This window comes from Salvelinus namaycush, chromosome 41 (assembly GCF_016432855.1).
Source record: "Salvelinus namaycush isolate Seneca chromosome 41, SaNama_1.0, whole genome shotgun sequence".
Lineage (NCBI taxonomy): Eukaryota > Metazoa > Chordata > Actinopteri > Salmoniformes > Salmonidae > Salvelinus > Salvelinus namaycush.
Window position 1 is genome coordinate 6,221,349 of NC_052347.1, and position 25,547 is coordinate 6,246,895.

At 48.8% G+C, this 25,547-nt stretch overlaps 1 protein-coding gene across 2 annotated transcripts in view; it reads right to left on the reverse strand.

The window, feature by feature from the left end:
• LOC120033926 (inactive phospholipase C-like protein 2) overlaps window positions 1-25,547 on the reverse strand; it is a 95,654-nt gene that overhangs the window by 4,564 nt on the left and 65,543 nt on the right. The window contains exons 3-5 of one of the 2 annotated variants that reach the window (XM_038980328.1): window positions 24,098-24,301; window positions 21,743-21,818; window positions 5,303-5,412 (exon numbers count right to left, since the gene is read on the reverse strand). In XM_038980328.1, the coding sequence (XP_038836256.1) occupies window positions 5,303-5,412; window positions 21,743-21,818; window positions 24,098-24,301 (390 nt within the window). Of the gene's footprint in view, window positions 1-5,302; window positions 5,413-11,662; window positions 11,797-21,742; window positions 21,819-24,097; window positions 24,302-25,547 lie in introns of those variants that run through there. The other variant, XM_038980329.1, reaches the window with a different exon arrangement.

The following is a 25,547-nucleotide window of genomic DNA, read 5'->3' on the forward strand; positions in this document are numbered from 1 at the left end:
CGTTCCATTGGGGGTTAGCCAAGGCTGAGGCTCCACAGAACCACCAATCACACATCTCCATCTGTAGAACTCCTAACCAATCACAGTTGTTCCTTCCTCGTCCTTAACACAGACCATTAACCTGTTTCTATAATTATCAACCTCCAATTTGCCTCCAGATCTGAACATATGGGTCAGAGGACTCAGTGAAACTATAGGTTAGCTGTGGAGAGGAGCACTAGGCATAGAGACAGACTGGTGACAGGAGGAGCTTCAACATGGACAGTCCTTTAATCATTGACTTCTAAGTTACTATGCTTCAGGAACAATACTGTATCTAGAGAATCAGACTAGCTGGTGCTGCTGGGGGGTAGGTAGTGGTCTCTACAATCCCATAGAGTCTTTGGAGCTTCTTAAGTTTCTATAAAAGGAATCCATGATTTTCTCTTAGTACCTTCTTTTACTCTCTCTCTCTCTCTCTCCCTCTCTCCCTCTCTCCCTCTCTCCCTCTCTCCCTCTCTCCCTCTCTCCCTCTCTCCCTCTCTCCCTCTCTCCCTCCCTCCCTCCCTCCCTCCCTCACCACAGCTGGCAGGCTGGGTACCCTCATGGAGTCTGTGGGCGGTGGAACCAGTGAGTTGGGCTGAATGGAGAGGTGACTGCCTGGACTTGGGCTGCCAAGCCTGGCTGGCACACACTGCCTCATACCAAATGTTCACCACCATAAAGAGAGGTATTTTGGCTGATAATGTGCCCGTGTTTGCTGTGCTATGTAGATACGGACATGCAGCCTGTACCCATAACTCACCGTACAGACACGAGGAAGGAGGAAGGGGGGAGAAGGATGAGAGGTGGAGGGATGGAAGGGGTAAGGCATTAGGTTTTGTGTGTCCACGTTAGGCTTCTTAAGTGCTTTTAAGTCCTTCAGTTCTATAGAGTGAATTAAAGCTTAATTAAGATAAGACTGCCAGCCACATATGCTGCCAAAGAACAATGAGTCCAAACAAAATAGGCTGAGCAACACACTTTTTGAAGGTGCATCTCGAACTACTATTAACATTGTCTAGTGGCTAGCACTACCTTTGAGCGTTCTATTTCCATCCTGTCTTCTATCCTTTTCCATTTTTTCCTATAACTTTGCTTCTGGTCCTGTTTGACGCAGCCCAGACGTCTCCCTGGTAAAAAGGTCCTGGGGAATCAAATGGTCCCTGGTCACATCCTCCCTCTCTCTCTGGCTGCCAGCCCGGCAGAGCCCCAAACCAGGCTAAACACTTCACTCAATCCTGAAGAATTACATCCAGATGAGATCGACAACACACATCACACATTCTCTCGATGTCCTTATTTGTGTCTTGGCGAGATGGTGGCGAGGCTTAGTGCTTTATCAGTGTTGCTATTACCACAGGTAATGATTCATTGAGGCTGTGAAACGAGGGCGTTGGGCCCCGTTTTATATGATTGTGGGCCTGTGTTACAGGCGAGGAGACGGGAGAGAGGGCAGAGAAGGGAGAGAGGCTAGAGAGGAGAGAGAGGGAATATAGAGGAGAGAGAGGGGACATAGAGGGGAAAGGAGAGTGAGATGAAGAGGGGAGAGAGAAGGGGGAGAGCGTGACACCAATGGCCCACCTAAGGGCACGTCTGCTGGGTCCAAACTCCCGGGAGAGGGGGTGATGGTGGAGAGGGGTGGAGCCTTCTGTGCATGTCGGCTAACAAATGGTGTGAAATGGTATCATCCTACATGAAAAAATACTACAGTTTACTATAGAATATTACAGTACTTACCATAGAATTCTATAGTAAAACATAGTATACTGTAGAATACTATACTACACACTGTAGTATCCCTCGATCATGTGTAGTACTTACTATAGAATGTTGTAGTATACTGCAGAAAGTTTTGAGAATTACACACATATTAATTTCCACAAAGTTTGCTGCTTCAGTGTCTTTAGATATTTTTTGTCAGATGTTACTATGGAATACTGAAGTATAATTACAAGCATTTCATAACTGTCAAAGGCTTTTATTGACAATTACATGAAGTTGATGCAAAGAGTCAATATTTGCAGTGTTGACCCTTCTTTTTCCAAACCTCTGCAATCCGCCCTGGCAAGGTGTCAATGAACTTCTGGGCCATATTCTGACTGATGGCAGCCCATTCTTGCATAATCAATGCTTGGAGTTTGTCAGAATTTGTGGGTTTTTGTTTGTCCCCCGCCTCTTGAGGATTGACCACAAGTTCTCAATGGGATTAAGGTCTGGGGAGTTTCCTGGCCATGGACCCAAAATATCGATGTTTTGTTCCCCGAGCCACTTAGTTATCACTTTTGCCTTATGGCAAGGTGCTCCATCATGCTGGAAAAGGCCTTGTTCGTCACCAAACTGTTCCTGGATGGTTGGGAGAAGTTGCTCTCGGAGGATGTGTTGGTACCATTCTTTATTCATGGCTGTGTTCTTAGGCAAAATTGTGAGTGAGCCCATTCCCTTGGCTGAGAAGCAACCCCACACATGAATGGTCTCAGGATGTTTTACTGTTGGCATGACACAGGACTGATGGTAGCACTCACCTTGTCTTCTCCGGACAAGCTTTTTTCCGGATTCCCCAAACAATCGGAAAGGGGATTCATCAGAGAAAATGACTTTACCCCAGTCCTCAGCAGTCCAATCCTTGTACCTTTTGCAGAATATTGCTGGACTTTCTTGGGCGCCCTGAAGCCTTCTTCACAACATTTGAACTGCTCTCCTTGAAGTTCTTGATGACCGATAAATGGTTGATTTAGATGCAATCTTACTGGCAGCAATATCCTTGCCTGTGAAGCCCTTTTTGTGCAAAGCAATGATGACGGCACGTGTTTCCTTGCAGGTAACCATGGTTGACAGAGGAAGAACAATGATTCAAAGCACCACCCTCCTTTTGAAGCTTCCAGTTTGTTATTCGAACTCAATCAGCATGACAGAGTGATCTCCAGCCTTGTCCTCGTCAACACTCACACCTGTGTTAATGAGAGAATCCCTGACATGATGTCAGCTGGTTCCTTTTGTGGCAGGGATGCAATGCAGAGGAAATGTTTTTTGGGGGATTCAGTTCATTTGCATGGCAAAGAGGGACTTTGCAATTAATTGCAATTCATCTGATCACTCTTAACATTCTGGAGTATATGCAAATTGCCATCATACAAACTGAGGCAGCAGACTTTGTGAAAATTCATATTTGAGTCATTCTCAAAACTTTTGGCCACGACTATATATGCTACAGTTTTCTTTTACTATAGTATTTATACTATAGTGAACTGTAAATACTACAGTATACTACAGTAAGCACTACAGTGAATACTACAGCAAAGTCTGCAAAAACACTACAGTGAATACTCGACCCCATCCCCTTCTCCCTTCTCCAGACCATCTCTGGAGACCTTCTCCCATTCCTCACTTCCCTCATCAACTCATCCCTGACCACTGGCTGCGTCCCCTCTGACTTCAAAATGGCCCGAGTCCCTACCCTCCTCAAGAAACCAACACACTACTCATCTGGCATCAAACCTACAGACCTGTATCCCTTCTTTCTTTCTTTTCTTTCCAAAACACTTGAGTGTGTTGTCTCTGATCAACTTTCTCGTTATCTCTCTCAGAACGACCTTCTTGACCCTAACCAGTCAGGCTTGGGTCACTCAACCGAGACTGCTCTTCTCTGTGTCACGGAGGCTTTTCACTCTTCCAAAGCTGACTCTCTCTCCTCTGTTCTCATCCTTCTAGATCTATCCGCTGCCTTCGACACTGTCAACCATCAGATCCTCCTCTCCACCATCTCAGGGCTGGACGTCTCAGGCTCTGCCCACTCTTGGATTGAATCCTACCTAGCAGGCCGCTACTACCAGGTGACATGGAGAGGATCTGTGTCTGCCCAACGTATTCTCACTACTGGTGTCCCCCAGGGCTTGGTTCTAGGCCCTCTCCTATTCTCTCTATACACCAAATCGTTCAGCTCCGTCATATCCTCACATGGTCTCTCCTATCATTGCTATGCGGATGACACTCAACCACTTTTCTCCATCCCCCCTTCTGACACCCAGGTGGCAACACGCATCTCGGCGTGCTTGGCAGATATCTCAACCTGGATGTCCGCCCACCACCTCAAGCTCAACCTCGACAAGACGGAGCTCTTCCTCCTGGGGAAGGCCTGCCCGCTCAAAGACCTTTCCATCACGGTTGACAACTCCACAGTGTCACACTCCCAGAGTGCAAAGAACCTTGGCGTGACACTGGACAACAACCTGTTGTTCTCTGTACAGATCAAAGCAGTGACTCGCTCCTGCAGGTTAATGCTCTACAACATCCGTAGAGTACGACCCTACCTCACACAGGAAGCGGCGCAGGTCCTAATCTAGGCACTTGTCCTCTCCCTTCTGGACTACTGCAACTCGCTGTTTGCTGGGCTCCCCGCTTGTGCCATCATACCCCTGCAACTTATCCAGAACACTGCAGCCAACCTGGTTTTCAACCTTCCCAAGTTCTCTCATGTCACCCCGCTTCTCTGACACTCCACTGGCTTCCAGTCGAAGCTCACTTCCACTACAAGACCATGGTGCTTGCCTACGGAACAGCAAGAGGAACTGCCACTCCCTACCTTCAGTCTATGCTCAAACCCTACACCCCAACCTGAGTACTCCATTCTGCCACTTCTGGTCTCTTGTCCCTCCCACCCCTACAGGAGGGCAGCTCCCGCTCAGCCCAGTCAAAGCTGTTCTCTGTCCTGGCACTGTAATGGTGGAACCAGCTTCTCACTGAAGCTAGGACAGCAGAGTCCCTGTCTATCTTCCGAAAACATCTGAAACCCTACCACTTCAAACAGTATCTTAAATAATCCTCCTACTCTCCTAAGACCCCCCACCCCCTAAAATGTAAATAGTACACTACAGTATTTTTTTCATGTGGGATGTGTTATCATGTTAGTTACTGCTGAGCTCACAGATACAGCTGTAGGCTGGAGCTGCACCATTTAATTAAGAGATTTAAGGATTACAAAGAAGGGAGGTGCCAATTAGCCAAATTGCTGTCTTAAGATGTAATCTCTTGGGAGAGTATAGCAGCAACATCACTTCTGTAAATTACTGGAAGTTGTTTCAAATCAATAACCTTGTGAACTTATGCAGAACGAAGCAGTATTTCTAAGGAATGATGCACTAGCCTTACATTGCTAGTGTTATCTTGACAAAGTGTGTGGATGTACACTATACAGTACACTATCCATTAGTCTTTAAAAGTACAGTATCTTGTCAAAGAGTTTCCTGTGTTTTAGGATGGATGAATGGATGTACTGTACTCATACCTTGAGGACGGTGATGTTCCAGGCGTAGCTCTCCATGGCTTTCTGTAGCTTCCGGCCTTTCAGGCCCTCCTTCGCCCCGATCCTGTGAAGGTCCACATGGAAATCCAGTCCTGGACAAACACAAACACAAGAAGTGAATGGACTGTTTATAGGGTACAGGCAGCCAAGGTCAGAGGGGTTAGGATAAAGCGGAAGTCCGTTGGACCGTGTGTCCATTTGGACAATAAAATAATGTTATTCATCTTCAGCTGTAGGGTGTTCTGTACCATCACCACCCCGGACGGTCCCATGGCCTGTAGGGCATACTGTAACACACCACCCCGGACGGTCCCATGGCCTGTAGGGCTTACAGTACCATCACCACCCCGGACGGTCCCATGGCCTGTAGGGCTTACAGTACCATCACCACCCCGGACGGTCCCATGGCCTGTAGGGCTTACAGTACCATCACCACCCCGGACGGTCCCATGGCCTGTAGGGCTTACAGTACCATCACCACCCCGGACGGTCCCATGGCCTGTAGGGTGTATAGTACCATCACCACCCTGGATGGTCCCATGGCCTGTAGGGTGTACTGTAACACACCACCCTGGACAGTCCCATGGCTTGTAGGGCGTACTGTAACACACCACCCCGGACGGTCCCATGGCCTGTAAGGTGTACTGTAACACACCACCCTGGACGGTCCCATGACCTGTAGGGCTTACAGTACCATCACCACCCCGGACGGTCCCATGGCCTGTAGGGTGTACTGTACCATCACCACCCCGGACAGTCTCATGGCCTGTAGGGCTTACAGTACCATCACCACCCCGGACGGTCCCATGGCCTGTAGGGTGTACTGTACCATCACCACCCCGGACAGTCTCATGGCCTGTAGGGCTTACAGTACCATCACCACCCTGGACGGTCCCATGGCCTGTAGGGCGTACTCTACCATTACCACCCCGGACGGTCCCATGGCCTGTAGGGCGTACTGTACCATCACCACCCCGGACGGTCCCATGGCCTGTAGGGCTTACTGTACCATCACCACCCCGGACGGTCCCATGGCCTGTAGGGCTTACTGTACCATTACCACCCCGGACGGTCCCATGGCCTGTAGGGCGTACTGTACCATCACCACCCCGGACGGTCCCATGGCCTGTAGGGCGTACTCTACCATTACCACCCCGGACAGTCTCATGGCCTGTAGGGCTTACTGTACCATCACCACCCCGGACGGTCCCATGGCCTGTAGGGCTTACTGTACCATTACCACCCCGGACGGTCCCATGGCCTGTAGGGCGTACTGTACCATCACCACCCCGGACGGTCCCATGGCCTGTAGGGCGTACTCTACCATTACCACCCCGGACAGTCTCATGGCCTGTAGGGCGTACTCTACCATTACCACCCCAGGCGGTCCCATGGCCTGTAGGGCTTACTGTACCATCACCACCCTGGACGGTCCCATGGCCTGTAGGGCTTACTCTACCATTACCACCCCAGACGGTCCCATGGCCTGTAGGGCGTACTCTACCATTACCACCCCAGACGGTTCCATGGCCTGTAGGGCGTACTCTACCATCACCACCCCAGACGGTCCCATGGCCTGTAGGGCGTACTCTACCATTACCACCCCAGACGGTTCCATGGCCTGTAGGGCGTACTCTACCATTACCACCCCAGACGGTCCCATGGCCTGTAGGGCGTACTCTACCATTACCACCCCAGACGGTCCCATGGCCTGTAGGGCTTACTCTACCATTACCACCCCAGACGGTCCCATGGCCTGTAGGGCGTACTCTACCATTACCACCCCAGACGGTCCCATGGCCTGTAGGGCGTACTCTACCATTACCACCCCAGACGGTCCCATGGCCTGTAGGGCGTACTCTACCATTACCACCCCAGACGGTCCCATGGCCTGTAGGGCGTACTCTACCATTACCACCCCAGACGGTCCCATGGCCTGTAGGGCGTACTGTACCATCACCACCCTGGACGGTCCCATGGCCTGTAGGGCTTACTCTACCATTACCACCCCAGACGGTCCCATGGCCTGTAGGGCGTACTCTACCATTACCACCCCAGACGGTCCCATGGCCTGTAGGGCGTACTCTACCATTACCACCCCAGACGGTCCCATGGCCTGTAGGGCGTACTGTACCATCACCACCCCGGACGGTCCCATGGCCTGTAGGGCTTACTGTACCATCACCACCCCGGACGGTCCCATGGCCTGTAGGGCTTACTGTACCATTACCACCCCGGACGGTCCCATGGCCTGTAGGGCGTACTGTACCATCACCACCCCGGACGGTCCCATGGCCTGTAGGGCGTACTCTACCATTACCACCCCGGACAGTCTCATGGCCTGTAGGGCTTACTGTACCATCACCACCCCGGACGGTCCCATGGCCTGTAGGGCTTACTGTACCATTACCACCCCGGACGGTCCCATGGCCTGTAGGGCGTACTGTACCATCACCACCCCGGACGGTCCCATGGCCTGTAGGGCGTACTCTACCATTACCACCCCGGACAGTCTCATGGCCTGTAGGGCGTACTCTACCATTACCACCCCAGGCGGTCCCATGGCCTGTAGGGCTTACTGTACCATCACCACCCTGGACGGTCCCATGGCCTGTAGGGCTTACTCTACCATTACCACCCCAGACGGTCCCATGGCCTGTAGGGCGTACTCTACCATTACCACCCCAGACGGTTCCATGGCCTGTAGGGCGTACTCTACCATCACCACCCCAGACGGTCCCATGGCCTGTAGGGCGTACTCTACCATTACCACCCCAGACGGTTCCATGGCCTGTAGGGCGTACTCTACCATTACCACCCCAGACGGTCCCATGGCCTGTAGGGCGTACTCTACCATTACCACCCCAGACGGTCCCATGGCCTGTAGGGCTTACTCTACCATTACCACCCCAGACGGTCCCATGGCCTGTAGGGCGTACTCTACCATTACCACCCCAGACGGTCCCATGGCCTGTAGGGCGTACTCTACCATTACCACCCCAGACGGTCCCATGGCCTGTAGGGCGTACTCTACCATTACCACCCCAGACGGTCCCATGGCCTGTAGGGCGTACTCTACCATTACCACCCCAGACGGTCCCATGGCCTGTAGGGCGTACTGTACCATCACCACCCCGGACGGTCCCATGGCCTGTAGGGCTTACTCTACCATTACCACCCCAGACGGTCCCATGGCCTGTAGGGCGTACTCTACCATTACCACCCCAGACGGTCCCATGGCCTGTAGGGCGTACTCTACCATTACCACCCCAGACGGTCCCATGGCCTGTAGGGCGTACTCTACCATTACCACCCCAGACGGTTCCATGGCCTGTAGGGCGTACTCTACCATCACCACCCCAGACGGTCCCATGGCCTGTAGGGCGTACTCTACCATTACCACCCCAGACGGTTCCATGGCCTGTAGGGCGTACTCTACCATTACCACCCCAGAGGGTCCCATGGCCTGTAGGGCGTACTCTACCATTACCACCCCAGACGGTCCCATGGCCTGTAGGGCTTACTCTACCATTACCACCCCAGACGGTCCCATGGCCTGTAGGGCGTACTCTACCATTACCACCCCAGACGGTCCCATGGCCTGTAGGGCGTACTCTACCATTACCACCCCAGACGGTCCCATGGCCTGTAGGGCTTACTCTACCATTACCACCCCAGACGGTCCCATGGCCTGTAGGGCTTACTCTACCATTACCACCCCGGACGGTCCCATGGCCTGTAGGGCGTACTCTACCATTACCACCCCAGACGGTCCCATGGCCTGTAGGGCGTACTCTACCATTACCACCCCAGACGGTCCCATGGCCTGTAGGGCTTACTCTACCATTACCACCCCAGACGGTCCCATGGCCTGTAGGGCTTACTCTACCATTACCACCCCAGACGGTCCCATGGCCTGTAGGGCTTACTCTACCATTACCACCCCAGACGGTCCCATGGCCTGTAGGGCTTACTCTACCATTACCACCCCAGACGGTCCCATGGCCTGTAGGGCTTACTCTACCATTACCACCCCGGACGGTCCCATGGCCTGTAGGGCGTACTCTACCATTACCACCCCAGACGGTCCCATGGCCTGTAGGGCTTACTCTACCATTACCACCCCAGACGGTCCCATGGCCTGTAGGGCTTACTCTACCATTACCACCCCAGACGGTCCCATGGCCTGTAGGGCTTACTCTACCATTACCACCCCAGACGGTCCCATGGCCTGTAGGGCGTACTCTACCATTACCACCCCAGACGGTCTCATGGCCTGTAGGGCGTACTCTACCATTACCACCCCAGACGGTCCCATGGCCTGTAGGGCGTACTCTACCATTACCACCCCAGACGGTTCCATGGCCTGTAGGGCGTACTCTACCATTACCACCCCAGACGGTCCCATGGCCTGTAGGGCTTACTCTACCATTACCACCCCAGACGGTCCCATGGCCTATACTGTACTGCTTTAAATCTGTCCACTGTCCAGATCATCTGCCACTGGATTGACACGGACTTCTACAGTACACAGCTACTGTAATGCTGAGTACAGCTGCTTCCCTGGACACTTTTTCAGAGTTTGAGGACAAAGTCTAAATACAGAGCAACTTCCCAGACATTTCCCTGCTCCACTTAAAAAGTCCCCTCAACAAAGTATGCCATCGCCATTCCGGTTCCCCATGGCACACATTGGCACAGCCATTTCTCCATCCCTCCTGCAGAGCCACCCCTTGACAGGCACGCGTCCATAAAACCCCACACACCCACACCACCACAGTTCAGAGGCTGAGAATCACCCTAGCCGAGAGGCATGGAGAACAAGAGAGGGAAAGAGAGAAATATATTATTAGTGAGCTGCTTCTGAGCAGTAGTGTAACTGGGGCACCCAGGTGTTATAAATAGCACCTGGGCGTGATACTAACAACAATAATAACGGTGAGCAGCAATACGTTTCTAGCCAGAGGTCATTTCTCTCTTTCTCTATCTCTCTGTGCCCAGCCTTCTGACACGCGCTCTTCTCATCCATCCATCTACTCATCTACCCATCTCTCTCTCGCCTGGCTTACTGTACTGCCCGTTCTTTCAAAGTGATAATAATCAGTGTTGTTATATTAAGCTATTTGGTTCCCATTTATTTGACGATTGAATATTTTTGTACCGTGTTTCCACGAACTGTCAGTGAAATGAATCAGTGAGATATCATATCCTGAACCTCAACCCGTTCATTTATCTCCTTTATATTCACAACAAAACCAAAAGTAAAGGTGTCAGACTCAGTTCTTCAAAGGGGCGATCTGCAGTTGCTACATCCATTTTTGGACTTATGAATTTATTTATATTTATATATTTATATGTACCTGTTCCTTCTTGAAGAATATAACATAGAAATGAGCTTAGTTCAACTGTCAAATCCAATCAGAACCCAACATATAAGCTTGTTTTACCAATGTTTGTAAACATTATACAAACTGTATAGCCTCAAAACATGCTTACAAATCTCTTTTTTTATATATTGGATGGTCAGTCCTTGCATCCATAGCTCTGTCTATAAGAGTGTTTACATTTTTCTCCAGGCCCATCCCTCAGCTTGAGGAACCTTGTGGCACACAGCCTCTCATACCATTTCATTTCCCAATTGTCCTTTTCCCCTCCGGTGGCACACTTGTCCTGTTCCCCTCCGGTGGCACACTTGTCCTGTTCCCATCCGGTGCCACACTTGTCCTGTTCCCATCCGGTGGCACACTTGTCCTGTTCCCCTCCGGTGGCACACTTGTCCTGTTCCCCTCCGGTGGCACACTTGTCCTGGTCCCCTCCGGTGGCACACTTGTCCTGTTCCCCTCCGGTGACACACTTGTCCTGTTCCCTCTGGTGGCACACTTGTCCTGTTCCCTCTGGTGGCACACTTGTCCTGTTCCCCTCCGGTGGCACACTTGTCCTGTTCCCATCCGGTGACACACTTGTCCTGTTCCCTCTGGTGGCACACTTGTCCTGTTCCCCTCCGGTGGCACACTTGTCCTGTTCCCATCCGGTGCCACACTTGTCCTGTTCCCATCCGGTGCCACACTTGTCCTGTTCCCATCCGGTGGCACACTTGTCCTGTTCCCATCCGGTGGCACACTTGTCCTGTTCCCCTCCGGTGGCACACTTGTCCTGTTCCCATCCGGTGCCACACTTGTCCTGTTCCCCTCCGGTGGCACACTTGTCCTGTTCCCCTCCGGTGGCACACTTGTCCTGTTCCCCTCCGGTGGCACACTTGTCCTGTTCCCCTCCGGTGGCACACTTGTCCTGTTCCCCTCCGGTGGCACACTTGTCCTGTTCCCCTCCGGTGGCACACTTGTCCTGTTCCCCTCCGGTGGCACACTTGTCCTGTTCCACTCCGGTGGCACACTTGTTGTTTCTAACTGTCACTTCAAGTAATGAGCCCCTATGGCATACTCTACTCTATCACGGCTGAGTATCACACTTTGCTTCTCCTGTGAAGAGAGAGTGAGAGAGAGACGGGCATGTCAGTGCTGAGATGTGCTCAGAGAGAGACAGACGGGATGAGGGGCGACAAAATGTCCCCGCAATCTTCTCTCTGCATGCTTCTACACACACACAGACCTATGCTCCATATACACATAGGTAAAGGTGGATACCTAGTCAATTGTACAACTGAATGCATTCAACTGAAATGTGTCTTCCACATTTAACCCAACCCCTCTGAATGAGAGAGGTGCGGGAAGCTGCCTTAATCAACATCCATGTCTTTGGAGCCCGGGGCCTTGCTCAGGGTCAGAATGACAGATTTTTACCTTGTCGGCTTGAGGATTCGATCCAGCAACCTTTCCGTTACTGGCCCAACACTCTACCCACTAGGCTACCTGCCGCCAGGGGGAGAGATAAGAGTGAGGGGGAGGGGGACAGGGGGAGAGATAAGAGTGAGTAGTAAAATAGAGCAAAAGAGGAGTGAGAAAACAGGACGAGAGAAATGAACAGAATGGAAAAAAAGGCAGAACCGAGAGAGAGAGAGAGAGAGAGAGAGAGAGAGAGAGAGAGAGAGAGAGAGAGAGAGAGAGAGAGAGAGAGAGAGAGAGAGAGAGTAACAGAAATCAAAAAAGAGAGGCTCCGAGTCGAGCTTCATTTATTTATTATGAGTGATGTGCTGCGAGGGAGGGAGCAGCCAATGCCGGATTTCATCCCAGGACACCGCAGAGAATGGGATTTTCTCTGTCCGGAACGGCGGCATTGACTATGTAAAGACAGGGGTCTCTTTATCCCCTGCATTTCCATGGTAATGGGATCCACGGTGAGAGGCTGCTAACCATACCAACGCAGCCAGAGGCGGCGGAGAATCTCACCAAGGGACAGAGAGGGGGAGGGGAGGAAGGCATATCAATAAATAAACATAGCCATGTCCATGCAGCCTGTGCCTCCTCCCTCCTCCCTCCATCAGTCCTCCTGCCCTATACCCACGCTAGCCAGTCTACTGCTGCTGTCTCTCTGGTCCCAGGGCTGTAAAAACCCATTAAAACAAGTGATATGAACTCCGTGGTTCTCTTAAACAATTATAGGGGTATATACATGATGTGTATGTTATGAAAAGCACCATGTATGCACGTATACATACACACACACACACACACACACACACACACACATACACACACACACACACACATTCATGCAGTCACTTGTGCACACAGCCACAGGTAGCATCTGTGTGCCAGAACGTATGTCACAGATGCCTGAGTGGTTGTTCATTAGTGCGGTCGGCGTTGTGGTGAGCCATCAATAGAACCCAGGGGGTTTCGTTAGGCAGACACCTCTGTAGGTGCATGCAGAGAGGAGTTAGCGGGGACATCTGGTCGCCTCACGTCCCACCTCTCTCTCGCTCTCTCTCGCCTCATCAACACATCAGCGCCACTTCCCAAATGAAACTGATTAGAAGCAATAATGGCTGGGCATAATGATCACAGAGAGGGGGTGGAGGAAGGAGGACAGAGAGAGTAGCCATTCAAACAGAGTGCTGTTTTCTCTACCGCATGTAGTTCAAACGGCTGTGTGTGTGTGTGTGTGTGTTTATGTATGTGTTGATGGAGGGGACTGTCATCGGTGATCAAAGCTTGATCAGCTTGATCAATTATAAGCGGCATGATGACACACGTGTCCCACTGTGACAGCACCACGCTGACATGTACCTCAAATAACCAGTGTAGGTGTCAGCTGCAATCAGACATCATGGTAGACACACACCAAAAAAACCTTTCTGTCGATCACTGCCAGCTCTATCTGGGTTGTAATATCCCCTTTTTATGGTTTCTCACCCAGCAACTAAATGCTAATTATACCTTTTGCTATCAAAATCTATTATAGGACATAAACCTTCTATTCCATGTAAATGTACCTATCCCACCCCCTCTTCTCGCCCCTCTCTCTCTCTCTGCATATCCTCATCTTTTTAGGCTCTTAACATGTAAAGTGTCTATGTTGACTATCACACAGTCCTGAGCTGACCTCTAAATGTCCTCTGAATAACTTAGTGAACATAGATGGTTAGGGTATCTACCTACAGTGGCTAAATGGATTCCTATTGGGGCCGTCAGTCAACACGTAACCAGTTTGGACTGTGGGTTCAGGGGGCCATAATAGACTTTAGTCCCAACTTCAAACAAGTTATCCTTATTTAAAGCCAGGAGAACACACACTGAGACCTGTGTTTACATTGAGAGCTGTCAGGGTATGATAACCTGCCTCCCCACCCTCTGCAGGCTGGCAGGGCCTAAGGCCTAACTCTGTGGGCAGATAGCTAAGAGATGAGTTACACACTGACACACAAAGCATCAGCCGTTTGAAATGGAAGACGGCACCGCTGTCTCGCCCAGCTGGTGGACAGAGCGAGAGAGGGAGGGAGAATGAGAGAGAGAGAGGGTTGGGCTGGGAGGGACGAAGGGAGAAAGAGAGAGAGATAGGTAATGGCGCAAGGATTGATGGCTAAATTGTGCCACACTGTGTTTATCACTAAACACACTCGCCAATCTCTAAATGGACTGGAAACATTGACTCCTTGCCTAACATCGAATTCCTTTTGATCCTTTGTCATTGGTTAACTGGCTGAACCCCTGCGATTGTCACTGACCAAAAGCACAGGATACATCCTGATCTGCAGTCGGAGGGGATTCTTTGGTTCTGTCTTGAATAACTGGCTGATCTCAAAATAGCTGTCTGATCGGGCCATGCAGTCAAGCGGCTCTCTCCTCCCTGACTGGTTCTGGTGGTTGGCCTCTGTTTTTTGATTGGCTGGCAGACGGCCATATTTGTGTGTGGGCTGGCTGGTTGACCTCTGCCCTCCGGAGTTCCACGCTACAGCAGAGACTCAATGAGGCGTCCACACAGTCGCTAGGGGCCCTCCCTGCTTCCTGTCCTGGCCGCTTTATTAAAACCATACATACACGTGGACGCACACACGTACGCACCCACAGACACACACACACATGCACTGAATGAGCCAACCATCCCTCTTCTAGTTTTCCCCATCGTTGGTTTTATTACCGGTGGTGTAGCAGTGCTCCCCATGCCCAGGTGCCTTATGGGTAAACAGCGGTGTGCTGTCGTGTCTCCGTGGGGCTGCTGAGAGCCCAGCCATGTGTGTCACAGCTGCTTCAGCTTCCTGTGTTTGTAGTTCCTTCGCTGCACACTTTCTCTTTTTCCATTCCTTTTTGTTCCGCCTGGCCAAGCAATACCAAAACAGCGCCCTTGTCAGAAAACATGAGCTGGGATGCAGAGGCACGGGAGAAGTTAAGTCTCAGAAATCTGTGTGAATCCAGCAGAGAGGTGGGGGAGAGGGGAGGGATGGCTGCAGGACATGTCTTTTTACGACTGGGCTGGGTGAAGGGTGGGGTGGAGGAGGGTGAGGGAGGGAGCTGGGTGTTAGAGAAAGTGTTATGTTTGGCATGAGGTTGAGGGCCCCTTGAGGTTCTTTGTTTCCCGTTCCCCCACCCCCAATGTTTTCTTATTACATAACCCACCCCTTGACATCCCACTACTGACACCAACACACAGCTGTGTGACTGTATAGCTGTGCAGTTACTGGTGGGGTTTCAGCCATGCTTAGCCCAGGGCTTCTTATGGGGCTGTTCTATGGAGGAGCGGGGGAGTGCATTCTGATTCAAGCCCAGCTTTCATGCTCCATCCCTGGGTAATAGGGAAGCACGACACTGGCACAGGGACATGGTGCTGCCCACATGGAGGTGGCTGGGCATGGGCATGAGCCTGCTACTGTGAGACTGAGGGGAGGCCTGTGGGGTGCAGATTTGGCACACTGGGTGGACATGTGCAAGCCTGTCCAGTGGCTTCAGTGTCTGATGAATTCCCCCAACCACCTCAGTACCACTCTTACACACTCTCTCTCTCTCACACACACACACACACACACACATTTTAGGGGACCTACAATCCTATTTTCCCTAACCCTAACCCGTAACCATAATCCAAACCTAACTCTTAACCCTAACCACTAAACCCTTAACCTAATTCTAAACCTAAGACTAATTGTAACCCTAACTCTAAACCTAAGCTTAAAAATAGCCTTTGTCCTCATGGGGATGTGGGAAATGTCCTCACGAGGGAGAATGTTGCTTGTTTGTTGTTTCACTGTCCTTGTGGAGACTTTTGGTGATTTTAGGTCCCCACAAGGATAGAAGAACTAACCATCTCACTCACACACACACACACACACACACACACACACACACACACACACACACACACACACACACACACACACACACACACACACACACACACACACACACACACGAGTCTTTACCTCAGAGTGTGTCTTCAGTAAGACAGTCCTGTGTGTCTCTACGCGTGTAAGCCCTGTCTCTGCCTGGTTCAGTTAACATGTGGATGTTTTTCAATCCATCCACAGTTCATTCTGAATATTATATATACAGTGCCTTCAGAAAGTATTCAAACCCCTTGATTTATTCCCACATTTTGTTGTGTTACAGCCTGAATAAAAAACGTATTACATTTTTTCGCACCCATATCCACACAATACCCCATCATGGCAAAGTGAAAATATGTTTTTAGACATTTTTGCACATTTGTTGAAAATGAAATACAGAAATATCTAATTCACATACGTATTCACACACCTGAGTCAATACATGTCAGAATCACCTTTGGGAGTGATTACAGCTGTGAGTCTTTCTGGGTAAGTCTCTAAGAGCTTTGCACACCTGGATTGTACAATATTTGCACATTATTATTTTGTATTATTATTCAAGCTCTGTCAAGTTGCTTGTTGATCATTCATTGCTACACACCCATTTTCAAGACTTGCCATAGATTTTCATGCCGATTTAAGTCAAAACTTTAACTAGGCCACTTACAAACATTCACTGTCTTCTTGGTACTCAACTCCAGTGTATATTTGGCCTTGTATTTTAGGTTATTGTCCTGCTGAAAGGTGAATTTGTCTCCCAGTGTCTGTTGGAAAGCAGCTTTTCCTCCAGGACTTTGCCTGTGCTTAGCTCTATTCCGTTTATTTTTATCCTAAAAAACTCACTAGTCCTTGCCGATGACAAGCATACCCATAACATGATGCTGCCACCACCATGCTTGAAAGTATGAAAGTTGTACTCAGTGATGTGTTGTGTTGGATTTGCCCCAAACATAACACTTTGTATTCAGGACATAGAGTGAAAATGCTTTGCCACTTTTTTTGCAGTATTACTTTAGTGCCTTGTTGCAAACAGGATGCAAGTTTTTGAATAATTTTACTCTGTACAGGCTTCCTTCTTTTCACGCTGTCATTTAGGTTAGTTTTGTGGAGTAACTACAATGTTGTTGATCCATCCTCAGTTTTCTCCTATCACAGCCATTAAACTCTGTAACTGTTTAAAGTCACCATTGGCCTCATGGTGAAATCCCTGAGTGGTTTCCTTCCTCTCCAGCAACTGAGTTAGGAAGGACCCCTGTATTTTAGTAGTGACTGCGTGTATTGATACACCATTCAAAGTGTAATTAATAACTTCACCATGCTCAAAGGCATAGTCAATGTCAGCTTTTTTCATCTCCTAATAGGTTCCCTTCTTTTGCGAGGCATTGGAAAACCTCCCTGGTCTTTGTGGTTGAATCTGTGTTTGAAATTCACTGCTCGACTGAGGGACCTTACAGATAATTGTATGTGTGGGACACAGAGCTGAAGTAGTCATTCATAGATCATGCTAAACACTATTATTGTACAACTTATTATGTCACTTGTTAAGCACATTTTTACTCCTGAACTTATTTAGGCTTGTCATAACAAAAGGGGTTGAATACTTATTGACTCTAGACATTTCAGGTTTTAATTTGTAATCTATTTGGAAAACTTTCTAAAAACATAATTCCACATAATGGGGTGTTGTGTATAGGCCAGTGACACCACATCTCAATATAATTCATTTTGAATTTGTTGTAACATAACAAAATGTGGAAAAAGTCAAAGGGTGTGAATAAATATATACTGTACACTCCCCTACGTATTTATTTGGCCAGTGAAGCTAAAACGTTTAATTTGGCTCTATACTCGAACAATTTGGTATTATATGTACTATAGTACATATCTGTTATCATACATATCTGTTTTACCGTTTAGAAATGAATGCACTTCATGTATCTAGTCATAAATATTTGGACAAATTCACTTTGAGTGTTTTCAGTTTAGTCAAAATGTTTGCATTTGGTCTCATATTCTTAGCACACAATGATTACATCAAGCTTGTGACTACAAAGTTGTTGGATGCATTTTGCAGTTTGTTTTGGTTATGTTTCGGATTATGTTGTGCCCAATTGAAATGAATGGTAAATAATGTATTGTGTTATTCTGGAGTTGCTTTTATTGTAAATTTGAATAGAATGTTTCTAAACACTAATACATTAATGTGGATGCTATCATGATTACAGATCATCCTGAATGATTCGTGAATAATGATGAGTGAGAAAGTTACAGTGTCAAAGATCATACCCCCAAGACATGCGAACCTCTCACCATTACCAAGGAGGTTAGCATTTTTTTTAGGGGGGGGGGGGGGGGGTATTTATGCCTCTGTAACAAAGCTGGAGTCTTTGACAATTCGTTGCGCCTTCCTCTAACACTACCTGGTATTGAGGTCCTGGATGGCAGGGAGCGCGACACCAGTGATGTACTGGGCCGTACTCACCACCCTCTGTAGCGCCTTGCAGTTGCTGTACCAAGCGGTGATGCAGCCAGTCAAGATGCTCTCAGTGGTGCAGCTGTAGAACTTTTGGAGGATCTGAGGACCCAGGCCAAATCTCTTCAGCCTCCTGAGGGGGAAGGGACGTTGTAGTGCCCTCTTAAAACTGTGTTGGTGTGTGTGAACCATGTTAATTACTTAGTGATGCGGAGGAACTTGAAACTCTCAACCTGCTCCACTACAGCCCCATCGATGTGGATGGGGGCGTGCTCGCCCCTCCGTTTCCTGTAGTCCACGATCAACTCCTTTGTCTTGCTGACGTTGAGGGAGAGGTTGTTGTCCTGGCACCACACTGCCAGGTCTCTGACCTCCTCCCTACAGGCTGTTTCACTGTCCAAATAAATACGTTAGGAGGTGTACACGTGTGCACTTACTGCTGGTTTACGTGCATCTGTTTAATATCCATGAGCTTACCAGTGCAGATGTACTATCTGTGTTATGTCTCGCCTTCAGAGGCGGGCAGATACAAATACTGTAGGTAAACAAACATAATGATGATAAATCAGGAATCCTGTCGCATCTTTATCTCATCTTCTCTGCCATTTAGGAGCGCTGTCTGTCTGCAGCCGTCTGTCTGTCTGCAGCCGCTCAGTACTGCAGTTGGGGCAAACTGCAATTACAGCCCCACGCAGAGGATGGCGAGCCAGGAGAAAGACAATCATTGGCCCCCTAATTTGGAGCCATTTTGTACTTAAAAAATCTCATTATAGTCAATTACAACCACGCACCAAAAGCCTTAGTCACTGCTATCGTCCACAAGCCATAAAAAAAAACAGTATTGACAATTCCCTGCTTCCATTCTCTCCATCATTCTATCTTTCTATCTATTGCTGTGCTTCCTGTCCTCTCAGCTCTTTTTAAGGGAATATTTCAGTTTATTCACTCCTCTTGTTCCATTCAATACCGTCTTGCTCGGTGAGTGAATTCACATGCCGACTGACGTGTTAACTACCCATTTACCCAGGGAAGATAAATGGTAAATTACTGGATGACTACAGCAATAGCAATAACAGTGACTATGATGAAATCCCCACATGTACAGTTGAAGTCAGAAGTTTACATACACTTAGGTTGGAGTCATTAAAACTTGTTTTTCAACCACTCCACAAATTTCTTGTTAACAAACTATAGTTTTGGCAAGTCACTTAGGACATCTACTTTGTGCATGACACAAGTCATTTTTCCAACAATTGCTTACAGACAGATTATTTCACTTATAATTTACTGTGTCACAATTCCAGTGGGTCAGAAGTTTACATACACTAAGTTGACTGTACCTTAAATCAGCTTCGAAAATTCCAGAAAATTATGTCATGGCTTTAGATGCTTCTGATAGGCTAATTGACATAATTTGAGTCAATTGGAGGTGTACCTGTGGATGTATTTCAAGGCCTACCTTCAAACTCAGTGCCTCTTTGCTTGACATCATGGGAAAATCAAAAGAAATCAGCCAAGACCTCAGGAATAAAAGTCTGGTTCATCCTTGGGAGCAATTTCCAAATGCCTGAAGGTACCACGTTCATCTGTACAAACAATAGTACGCAAGTATAAACACCATGGGACCACGCAGCCGTCATACCGCTCAGGAAGGAGACGCGTTCTGTCTCCTAGAGATGAACGTACTTTGGTGCAAAAAGTGCAAATCAATCCAAGAAAAACAGCAAAGGACCTTGTGAAGATGCTGGAGGAAACAGGTACAAAAGTATCTATATCCACAGTAAAACGAGTCCTATATTGACATAACCTGAAAGGCCGCTCAGCAAGAAAGAAGCCACTGCTCCAAAACCGCCATAATAAAGACAGACTACGATTTGCAACTGCACATGGGGACTCATACTTTTTGGAGAAATGTCCTCTGGTCTGAGAAACAAAAATAGAACTGTTTGGCAATAATGACCATCATTATGTTTGGAGGAAAAAGGGGGACGCTTGCAAGCCGAAGAACACCATCCCAACCGTGAAGCACGGGGGTGGCAGCATCATGTTGTGGGAGTGCTTTGCTGCAGGAAAGACTGGTGCACTTCACAAAATAGATGGCATCATGAGGCAGGGAAATTATGTGGATATATCTCAAGACATCAGTCAGGAAGTTAAAGCTTGGTCGCAAATGGGTCTTCCAAATGGACAATGACACCAAGCATACTTCTAAAGTTGTGACAAAATGGCTTAAGGACAACAAAATCAAGGTATTGGAGTGGCCATCACAAAGCCCTGACATCAATCCAATAGACAATTTGTGGGCAGAACTGAAAAAGCGTGTGCGAGCAAGGAGGCCTACAAACCTGACTCATTTACACCAGCTCTGTCAGGAGGAATGGGCCAAAATTCACCCACTTATTGTGGGAAGCTTGTGGAAGGCTACCCAAAACATTTGACCCAAGTTAAACAATTTAAATACAATGCTACCAAATACTAATTGAGTGTATGTTAACTTCTGACCCACTGGGAATGTGATGAAATAAATAAAAGCTGAAATAAATAATTCTCTCTACTATTATTCTTACATTTCACATTCCTAAAATAAAGTGGTGATCCTAACTGACCAAAGACAGGGAATTTTTACTGGATTAAATGTCAGGAATTGTGGAAAACTGACTTAAAACTGAATTGTGAAAAACTGATTCCACTGCTGTGCCTATGAAGCTAAGCAGGGTTGGTCCTGGTCGGTCCCTGAATGAGAGACCATATGCTGCTAGAAGTGGTGTTATATAATATCTCATTGCCTTGTGTAGGGTGCTGTCTTTCAGATGGGATGATAAAATGGGTGTCCTGACTCTCTGTGGTCACTAAAGCTCCCATGGCACTTATTGTAAGAGTAGGGGTGTTAACCCTGGTGTCCTGGTTAAATTCCCATCTGGTCCTCATACCATCATGGCCATCTAATCATCCCCAGCTTACAATTGGCTCATTCATCTCCCATGTAACTATTCCCCAGGTCATTGCTGTAAATGAAAATGTGTTCTCAGTCAATTTACCTGGTAAAAAAATGTAATAGAAAGACTGATCAGAGACCAGTTTGGGATGGGAGTGAGGGCGGGTTGTCTGGGTTTGTTGAAGCTCCTGACCTGTGGCATAGACTGGTCCGAGATCTGTTTGTGCTGTCTTGCCGACCTTAGGAGACGGCACTTTACCAGGCCATGTCACTGGTAAAGTGAATACTACAAAGCCTTACCTGCCCGTTGTGCTTGTGTAAGCTTGGAGTAAACCACGTCAGCTGACTCGATCAGCGTCCGGCTCGTCTGAATCATCTATAGAGAAATAAACGGGACAAGATTACGCAAAAGGAAGTGAGGTCGTACAGTATCAAGCAATTCCTGTGTCGCAGAGGGACTTCTTATGCCATGAGTCCTACTGTAGACAAGGCTAAACAGGACATTGGAAACAATACCTCTTAGTAAAGAATAACACAGAATTGTCATTGAATGTACGCATAGCCAAACATGGGGAAATACCATAGGAATAATGAAAAACAAAGTCTAAAGGGAAATACTTCTCAGAGACATTCGATGGAAGAGAAAGAGGGTATGTCAACATTTCTCAAGTCCTTTGATCATTCGCTCTTTATAAACTTTTTTCTCCCTCTGCAATGGCCAGACCCTGGGAATCACACCCACACACACAGAGACAGACCAAACACATGCACGCACACATGCACGCACGCACGCACGCACACACACACACACACAGACAGACCAAACACATGCACGCACACACACACACACACACACACACGGCGAGTGATGACAGAGTCCTGATCATGTGGTGATACAGTAGAGGACAGGAGGTGAGAACAGTCTGGTTGCATCCTAAATGACACCCTGTTCCATATTTAGTGCACTACTTTTGACCAGAGCCCATAGGGTTCTGGCCAAAAGTAGTGCACTACATAGGGAATAGGGTGCCATGTTGTGATGCAGCCCCCGTCTGGTCCCCTACCTGTGTTCCTGGAAACATTGAGCCAGCCTTACAGCTTTAGCCCAGTTCCAATCCCCAACCCTGTGACCTGAACTGAAAACCTTCTGCTTTTACAGCCTCTCCCTCCCACGGACAGCGAGAAGCAGCTGGCCTGACCCAGCAGTCAGGAGAACGCTAATGAAGTTTCACACTTTAGTTAAGAGCACAGAGACAAGAAGCAGGCCACTGTGTGTGGGCTGGTACAGGGCCAATGGATCTGGGATCATATTGGTCAGCAGACAGGACAGGGGGCTGGCTCCCATTGGCTCAGGCTGAGCTGGGTCTTTCTGGCCTGGCCTCAAGGGCGCTGACCACAGAGTTCCAATCTGCTGATGCTCAGTTCACTCCTAGGCTACGGCGCCTGCGTCCAACCAGCCCACATGAGGACAACCATTAATGTCTTAATGGCTAGGGCTGGTACACACACACACACACACACACACACACACACACACTGGAGCCTCTGTTCTTGAGAGTGGGGCGTGTGCCAATGGACTAATCTTTGGAAGCACACAGTAACACTCAGCTGACTGACCCTGTGCTCAGGACAGGCAGCCTCTGTCTCAGACACACTCAGCCTCACTGTAGATTCATCTCCTCAGCTGTCGGGACCCTGCTAGCTGACGCTGGGAGGCTGGGAGCACAGGAATGTTGCAATGGAACAGCAGCGGAATTATTTTTAGGCCCTTCATTTAGGCTCTTCATTAAAGCCCTTCACATGTGAATGTAATATACCGCGGTCATAAGAGGTACTCAAAGACAAGCACGCCCAGGGAGAAAGCTGGTTAAAATACAACGCTATTTAGAGCCTCAGCTATGGAGCTTATATGAGGTCGTTGCACTCTAGGTGTCAGCAATAGGAGTGACTGGGATATGAACAGTAATGTCATGTAGCTAAAACACCACAACAGCTCTCTGATGACCCAGTTCAACAGGTCAAACCAATCTCCATCAGGGGGGTGGAATAGTGGGGTGTTGACTTGCTCTGAGCGCTGGGGGGACTTTAACCACCCCTGTGTTGGCCTGTACCAGTAGGTGCCTGGTGAATAATGAATAAGCTGGTTGTTATCACAGATCAGACAGCAGCCAGGATGGAGAGTGACGGCTTGGGGAGGCACAGGGCATGATGGGATGCCGTGCGGAAGCGCAGCAGGGTGAACTGCTCCGGGATGAGTTAGCGCTTATCACAGCGCCGCAGTAGCTATAGGAAATGGTTTGTTCACTCCCCGTGGTGGAAGTCATCTGTGGCAGGTTGCCTTGCTGTGTCAATTTATAACATTTTCCTACACTGATAGTATTATTTCAAGGCATGGTGTGCAACAGACTCTTAAGACTGTATAGTGCACAAGGGTGTTGTAGCATGTTACCTTACCAGGTTGTGATGCCTTTTCATTTCACAGCACCTTTTTAGTGAACGACGTTCACACGCCGATTAACCGCCAATGAACGTTGTGCTCACGTCACTCGTTCAGCGTTTACCCACAAAACGTATCTCTCTGAATACAACATCGACCTCAACAGAACGGTAGCTCTGCAGTGCATGTTATGCCTATGTGGTGCCGCTATAGCGTACCATGTCGTAGGCGTTGAGGACCTTGCGGAGCAGCTCGGGGACGGGCCCTTGGGCCTCCATGGTGGGGTAGGCTTGACTCAGGTCCACGGTCACCCTGAGCGCTCGCTCGCTGTTCATCAGCCACGTGGACACGGTCAGGATACACTGCTTCATGTTGGCCGCCGGCGTCAGACCACACAGCTCCTTGAACGACACCATGGCATTCTGGTAAATAAACAGAGAGGATCATGGATGAGGGTTAGCATCACGGAATCTGTAAATATTGAAAGAGATTGTAAGACAGCGGACCCAAGGGACAATTCAAACACAGAGAGGATGGTTTATTGATTCTATGATGATCATGGGACAAGTTTACCGTTATTAGTACATTGCCCACAGCAACTTAAAAACCAATAATCATTGTGACCAAAATGTCCCACAAGACTATACTCTACACATGAGATAAATGTGGTCAACTGTATCCTGATACTCTCCTCAGGCCAGAGAGAACTCTCTCTCTCTCTCTCTCTCTCTCTCTCTCTCTCTCTCTCTCTCTCTCTCTCTCTCTCTCTCTCTCTCTCTCTCTCTCTCTCTCTCTCTCTCTCTCTCTCTCTCTCTCTCTCTCTCTCTCTCTCTCTCTCTCTCTCTCTCTCTCTCTCTCTCTCTCTCTCTCTCTCTCTCTCTCTCTCTCTCTCTCTCTCTCTCTCTCTCTCTCTCTCTCTCTCTCTCTCTCTCTCTCTCTCTCTCTCTCTCGGCATGGGAAACATATGTTAACAATACTAAAGCAAGTGAAGTAGGAGAGAAAGAACAACCTCAGGAGAGAAAGAACAGTCCTGATTGCATTTGTGTTCATTAGTGAACCTAGCGGTTCCCATGACATCACAGCCTGCTCGTTCAGTGGTGCAACGCGGCCCAGGAGCCTCCACCGCAGGCTCCCTGGCCTTGCTCTGCTCCCAGCCTCTCTCCTCTCTCCTCTCACTTCCCCTGGCCTGGCCCTGCCACAACGCCTGCATCTCTGCCTGCACCTCCAGCCCTGCGTGACTGTTCACATCACAGCCCAGCATTGTTCTCTTCAGCATGGGAATCTGAGCCCTGATTCGGGCCCACCAGACTATTCACACACTACATCACCATTCACTGGCCCACCCAAATGAACAGGGAAAGGAAAAAAAAGCAATGAGGGATGAAAGAGAGACCAAAATTGGAAAGATAGAGTGAGAAGGAAAGAGAGGGATAGAGAAGGGAGAAGGGAGGGAGGGAGAAAGAGAGACAAGTGGGGAAAATCAGTCGTAAGAGAAAGAGGAAAAGAGGGAGAAAAAAGGGAAAGATAATAAAAGAAGGAGGGTGAGAAACAACAGACGGAGGGAGGAAGAGTGTGTGGTGATGGTATTTGGGAAGCGGTCAACAAACCAGACAGTGTAGGCCAGGAAGTGTGGGAACCGGGCTCTGTCACCTTGCAGGACCTCCGGCC